Consider the following 7,357-nt stretch of genomic DNA (forward strand, 5'->3'; position numbering starts at 1 on the left):
TGTAATCGGCTATGTTAGCGATAGTTTCAGCTAGACTTATCGTTCGAACTTTATTTTTCACTTCCTTGTTAACTGTGAGGAGGTAATTTGTGCTTTTCTTTGTATTATTCAAACTTACCTGTACTGTACACGGATAGCGGCTTCCGTCGATTCAAACTCCTTGCCACGCAATGACATCATTAACTATTCGTTACACAAACCGTTGACAACGTACTCGATCTCGCTTTTGTCATCGAATTTTGAATCCAGAAGATTGTTTCTCAGTATTTTCATCGTGTACCTATCAATATATTGATATATTGGAATATTTAGTTTCTCGATTAATTCTGTAAGTAGTCACTTGCGACGAAACAATCCACGCCATTGCTCGCAAGTCTTCGCATACGGGCTTATCGTGGTAAAGATGCTCACGACAGTTTGCCCACAGCCACGAGACGGGTGCTAGTTTTATTACGGCAAACTGAATACTAACACGACGAAGCATTTAGAGGAAATGTTTGATAAATCTTCGCGAACGACCGAGTTTCGGGATGCGGCGCGCCATATCTGATGACAGTGGAATTACGTTGATTACTTTGTTCTAACAACTGAGAAATAATAGTAATCCAACTATCGATTGTCACGTTTCTAGCATTTACGGTATACGATTCGTTCTTAAAAACAAATTGCTCGTTTGCGGGCTTATCTGGTAAGGACGAAACTGAATTGGCTTCTGGAGGATCGATTCCAGGAGAAGACCGTTTCCGGAGTAGAAAATTTAGACAACTTTCGGGAGATAATCTAAAAGCAAAACACCACAAATGATAACCTCGGCACGAGTAAGCCTATTCCTTATTACACGTTCCACTATTATAGATACTGCTTAAACCTATAAATATCTGATATTTCGAAATGAAAATGATGTAAAAATTTGATTATCTCGTGTGATTCGTGTGACATTTGAAACATGCAAAGAAAAAAAAAACCTTTTGATGCACACTTTTATTGTGATCACATATAGAAGTTGTTTCGTCCTCTTTAGTTCCAATTTTTTAAATCGTTTTCTTAGACTTTTTCTCGTGCTTAAATAAACAGAACTTTGTTTTTTGATGCCGAGCCAAATATCAAACTTTAAATTGTAGGCAACGTTTCTGCTCCGTACGATTATTACAGCGTATAGATTTCAGAAAGCTCGAAGATGCGAAAATGTCCCAACAGCGAGAGACGGTAACCGTCGCTCATACATAAATCGCACTGGATATTAGGAGAAGACCGATTACGTCTTCATTGGTTATTCACCGGATAGACACCGTTAAGACGATGTCCGATCCGATTAACTTCTCCGCTTTCCTCGCAAACTAACTTACTGCCCAATTTAGTTCGTCTTGGACGAAGCTCCATCTTCTATATACAGAACTAACATGGTAACCGGTATCAGTCACTTCTTTCCCATGATATTTATTAGAAAAAGCGTAAAAAATGTGGATATGGATTTTAATTATTTTGTCACACTCGCACTATACTCTTTCGACCGGTGAGTGGCAATCCATCCAAATGATATTAAACGGTATTCGAGTAAAGTATAAATTCTTCCTCCAATTGTTAAAACTTCAATTGAAGTATTTCAGAACAGTGCCTATTTACAAACGAATTGATAGATTTTATAGTTCGTTTGTCTTTGTCCTAATTTGAAAAGACTATACGCAAAGACGTATTTTTTGCGCTTGTCTAAACACGAAATTCTACTCTAAGACCATCTACGAATGGTCGCCTAGAACAGTGATTCTCAAAGTGGGGGTCGTGAAAAATATTTGGGGGTCGCTGAAAAATTGATGCCAGATCAATTTTTTCAAAAATTTTATAAATTTACTATGGATTCATGTTTAGAAATAATAGAAATAAAAAATATATAAAATAATTTTACTTAAATAAATTGCACATATAAATAATAAAAATAATATAAATATTTAAATACGAGCCTAACCCCCTCCTCCGATGTTTTTCGACACATACTTATTCTTTGGGGTCCTTTAAAATTTTTAAGTGCAGAAGGGGGGTCGCGATCCAAAAAGTTTGAGAAACACTGGCCTAGAAGATTATTTCATCACAGGAAAATCCGATATTAAAACTATGACGATTATTATTATATATATGATAAAGTGAGTGTTATTTAAGCTCTCTATGAGGTATTCATTATTCATTTCGAAGCATCTCTTTTGGCAAAATGACTTATCGAATCCGTCAGAGATAAAAGCGACGGCCTTATTAATTTCGCCGGGATTGTAGTTTTCGTTATTAATATTCCAGCTAGAAAATAAACACTTCGTTTTCGTAACGTCGAACCAATGCTATTAATCATTTTTGTTTACTCTTCCGACCGGCTTATTTACGACATTTTATACGCATTAATATAGTTGCGGACCCATTTCACCTCTAATGAATACCGACAAAATTTTGCACTTAATAAGGCAAACTATAGACTAGATACGTTAATTAATCCTTCTTGTCGGCCGAAAGGATAATTTAGATTATAAAGCAACAAATCTACTAAGAGAATTTGTCACAAAGGACACTTTATAAATAACGTATAACTAACGAGAAAATGCTATACTTTCGCGTAATAAACTGGCAATTAATTACTTCCTATTTACGATATTACTAATGAGAATAACCAGGCAAGAGCTCTTTACTAAGTCCAAACTTTATACACATACAGTACTTCGCCAACTTACTCAATAATTAGGAGAATTTTCGAGAATTCGTAGCCTCTTAAGATCAGAAAGTTTCCTTCATTAAATTTTGGTATATAATATATGCGCCGAATCGGTCAGCACTTCTCTGTTATAAAAGAGGAATTGGATACCAACTGCACGAATAAGAGACTGGTGAATAATGCTTAAGTCTACTTTAATTATTATTAAATTTTTTAAGAGCAAACAAAATATTGTTACGAGTACGATTTACGGTTTAATCGTCGAAATTACTTTAATAATTCCGTGTTTTACCCGAAAAGTGCTTTATGTCCATGCTTTTAACATTGACAAACGGCCGAAAAGTTTGCAATTATACAGAGGAAATGAATTCGAATTGAATACGTGAACGTTTCGTTTTTTGCCGAATTATAAACTTTCGAAAAGTAAGAGTTTTTAGAAGAGTTTTTGCAAGTATTTTCCAAGGAAAAATTCGCAAATAAGAACTTATAAAAAAGTAAGGAAATTCGGATATTAAGAAATCCGAATTTCCATTAACGACTCGTTTATTTTTATAAAAAACATCGAAAGGACGGAAAATAAAGTCAATAATGGAACATCAACTTGGAAATATAATATCGATTACCGGAAATTCTTCGAATATTTTAAACGTGATGAGTTTTTCAACGACGTAATTTCTATTTTCTTCCTTTCTTCAAGAAGAAATAAATATAAAAGAAAAGAAAAAAATCTTTCTTAAGTTATCCATTTTTCGCTTCCGAAAACAATTGCTAACATTGCATCAATTTTATAGAAATAATATTTTTAGAAAGAAAGTTTCTTTCTCGTAACTTATAGAGAAGAAGAAAACTCGATGGTAAAATAAAAATTCAAAAATAATAATTGGAAATACACGGTTTAGCACTGCCTGTACCGTTCGAATGTAGAAACACCGTTCGAATTTCTCTATAGTTTGCGTTCGTACTGTAGAATGTTCAAAGTTAGAGACATTAGAAGTACGAGGTACAGTACGACTGTATATACATTTGTGATGGATGAACATCCAGCACAAGATGTCAAATACAAAACAAACATGGACAACAAAGATGCCAACAGAAAAGACTGCTGGAGAGTATTTACGGACGGTTCGAGGAGGGAGAAGGATTGGTTGTGGGATCGTAATCTTTGACCCAAAGAACATTAAGACTTATCAGGCTAGCCTTAAAATGGCGAATTATTGCACAATCACTCAAGCGAAGCTTTGGGGTGTTTTCAAAGCCTTACAACATATTAACAAAAAATCCCAATGGTACAAGGGACCTACAATAATATACACCGACAGCATGGTAGTTATTCATACCCTTAAAAACCAAACTAGAAAAACTTTACTTGCACACGAAATAATTGAATTGGCTCATAGAATTGGCGGCAACAAAATACTCGAATTCCATTGGATTCCTGGTCATAAAGGGTACGAAAGAAACGAGACTGCCGACATGCTGGCTAAGAAAGCAGCAAAAAGTAACCTACCAATAACATATAGTAGAATACAAATCAAAGTAGTTAAGCAAAAAATTAAAGAAATAATAGATCAAAGATGGCAAGAAGAATGGGAACACTCGAACACAGGCAGAACTTTGTATAGCTTCATACCGACGATCGCCGTCAGAAGAACATGTAGACATCTTAAACCTACCCACGAAATTACTCAATGTTTACTAGGACACGGTAATTTTAATGGCTATCTCTTTCAATTTGGAAAGAGAAATACTGATAAGTGCGACACAGACAGTGACAGCGTTGACAACGTGACACATTACTTATTCCAGTGCAGCAAATACGAACATCCTCGTGAAAACTTTATGAGACAATGTGTTTTGGCAGGCTCAAATTGGCCACCAAAGCGCACAGCACTTGTGCAAAATAAAATGTTATTTGATAACCTCTGTAAATTTATAAAAGCAACGAAAAAACTGTCTGCAAGGAAACAGTCAGAATATCCACCAGAAGACAATGGAAGAACTACTACAAGTGAAGAAATTGATTAAATTGTCGACAAACAACTGATCATCTTGTACATATTGTATATATGTTACAACTGTTCACATTGTAAGTCTCAATATAGGCAAAGTAGCCTAAATTGTATTTTTGTTCTTTTTTTCCTAAAGGTTGTTCTGTTAATGTATGCCGAAGCAAGACGACTCTGCAGACCCCTTTCCCTTCATTTCCTAATCTTCCATCTAATCTATCAGTATTACTTCTTCTTTCCTTTCATTTCTTTCAGGGCTAAGTCAGTCAACAAGATAGACAGCCCTCTTAATCTTTACTCGTAATAATAATAATATATACATTTGTGCGTACTTACGTGAAGATAAAAGATTCGATCTTCTTCAGACAATCGAGTAGGAAACTTAAAGCTTAAATCAATAAATCTGTGAAATTACACGGTAAGCGGATACATTATAACCATGTGAAATGTGGTTAAACACGATACAAACTTATCTGCCTTTGGGGAATTCCAAATTATCGACACGATGTACGAATAAATACGGGCATTTCCGTAATAAACAAATAAGTAACTTTCGTGTTACGGTAAGTTAACGAACGATTCCATCCGTTCCGTAAACTCAATTTTCAAGTGATATACTGGCGTAAACAATATTAGGCTACCTCGCGTTGTACCCATTGTAACGATTATGCCAAAGCCAATCGAATACGTTGCGACTGAACACCTGATGATAGAAATTTCCGTCTTGATAATTCGTTGGATCGAGTAATTAAAAGTAATTGCATATTTGCCATTGTTAAGCAAATTTCACATTTCACAATATTGATTTGTAACTATAATCGAAGATATATATTCGTTAGTCGCTGCAGATCCTATCTTACTCACACATCTCTACGTTGTCGTCCGTGTTTAACAATTGTACGATTCTTCTTACTCTTTGAAGGAGGCCGAGAAGTGACCGGAAAAATCACTCTTCCGAAATCATAAAAACAAGAAATCGAGTATCGATTTCTTTCGGAGACGACAACTGTCGAAATTCTTCATCTTAGTTTTCAGTTCCGAACAACGGATGTCGCACCGATTCAGTTGCACGCTCGTGCGAAACGTCAAACGGTCTGATACGTCGCCTGTCGAACCTACAATAAATGTGAACTGACACAAATGTTTACTTATAACGGCCTACACTCCTAAGTTGACATTTGAACCGTAAATCTATATAAATTATTTATTTAAAGTGGCATCGATCTAACACGTTCGGAATTAGTTTAAACTGGTAGATGAGAAATTCTCCCTCTCTAGTTTTTTCCTTATTTTATTTTTTATATTTCTACTGTGCATTACGATCCATCGAATCTGGAATAATTAATTTTAATAGAATATTTTTGTAAGTTTCTTTTTCTTAAATCCAAAAAAGATGTATTTTGTACGTAATTACAAAAACAGAAAATGTAATTATTGTACATAAGGAAACTAATTGCCACGTTTAATGTAAATATATATTTTTTCAGTTTGTTTTTTAATTAACCGGAAGTGCACTCATCGATCATCGTCGACGTTTCTCCATTATATATTTTAATTGCCTTGTTAACGGTTATTTCGTTTCTAAATCTCTGATTAAAAGTAACGAAGAAATGTCGGAGGATTTACGAATATCTCTGAATGGTTATGGACAAAAATATTAAGCTACGGAGCAAAGTTTATATATATTTTATACGGCTTGTTGACCAATTAATTATTTATTCGGCGCGTATTTCGATTTCATTAAAATCATTACTTCGTTGTGGCTTCTATCTAAAAAAAGACTGGCAAAAGTTTCTGGAGAAGAAGCCTTTCGAGATCTTAAATAAATTGCTTATTTGGAGAAAGCCTCTCTACGCTATTAAAAAATTTATTGGTCCATAAAAAATAGTAAAGTCACATTCGAGATAAAAAGAAAAGAAGTGGAAAGATGCTTTTTCTTAAAGATCACATATTACATTAAAGGAAAGAAAAAGTAAATTGTCTCTTCTCTTCGTAGTATACACGAAATTTTAATAGTTTACTATATTTGTGTATGGCAGTTTTCGTAAAACTCCACGGACAATATTAACAAAGCCAATGCCGCTTTTTTAATTAATCGTAATTGTATTTGGTCGCAACAATCAAAGTTAAAAATTGCAACCGAAAATATCTGTTTGGTGTTAAACGGTATCCATTGTTGATCACTCAGATTCCCCTAAAATTTTATTAATTCACTCAACATGTATATTACGAGAGATTTCAACCAGTAAATTTGTTTGAAATGTAAGAAATGCCATTTGTCTGGCAATTCATAATTTTCTTTGGTATATATTTTCATTAAAAACAGAAATATTTTCTTATCTCTCATTCCGATATCTCCGAATGAACGAGGTAAGAAGCAGCAATGGCAAATAGACTAATGATGAGGAAGACTAGAAGAGCAGAAAAAGAAGAAATAAATGTATTTTGACTACGTCTTTGGTAATCGTCATTAAATCTATCTAAATTCAATTTATTCGTGTGAGTAACACTATAAAATTCATAAATTAAACTCTTTCGGCTATCAATGTCGAGCAATGACAGAACAATTAGTGAAAATGAATAAAGAGCAACACGAAACCAATTTAATTCTATAAGCACATACAAGACGTGTTAGCGACCATGAAACATCACACGACAA

The 7,357-nt window shown here is 34.2% G+C and overlaps 1 protein-coding gene across 1 annotated transcript; it reads left to right on the forward strand.

The window, feature by feature from the left end:
* The first annotated feature begins 3,895 nt into the window (after positions 1-3,895).
* LOC136990056 (uncharacterized) lies at positions 3,896-4,717 on the forward strand. Its single transcript, XM_067288402.1, has one exon. It carries the CDS (start codon positions 3,896-3,898, stop codon positions 4,715-4,717), a length of 822 nt encoding a protein of 273 aa, XP_067144503.1.
* Positions 4,718-7,357: the final 2,640 nt, after the last annotated feature.

This window comes from Centruroides vittatus, unplaced genomic scaffold, assembly GCF_030686945.1.
Source record: "Centruroides vittatus isolate TY-2023 unplaced genomic scaffold, ASM3068694v2 contig_1309, whole genome shotgun sequence".
Lineage (NCBI taxonomy): Eukaryota > Metazoa > Arthropoda > Arachnida > Scorpiones > Buthidae > Centruroides > Centruroides vittatus.

Excerpts from the sequence above, each read along its gene's own strand:
- LOC136990056 (XM_067288402.1), top strand. The coding sequence starts at position 3,896 with ATGGCGAATTATTGCACAATCACTCAAGCGAAGCTTTGGGGTGTTTTC.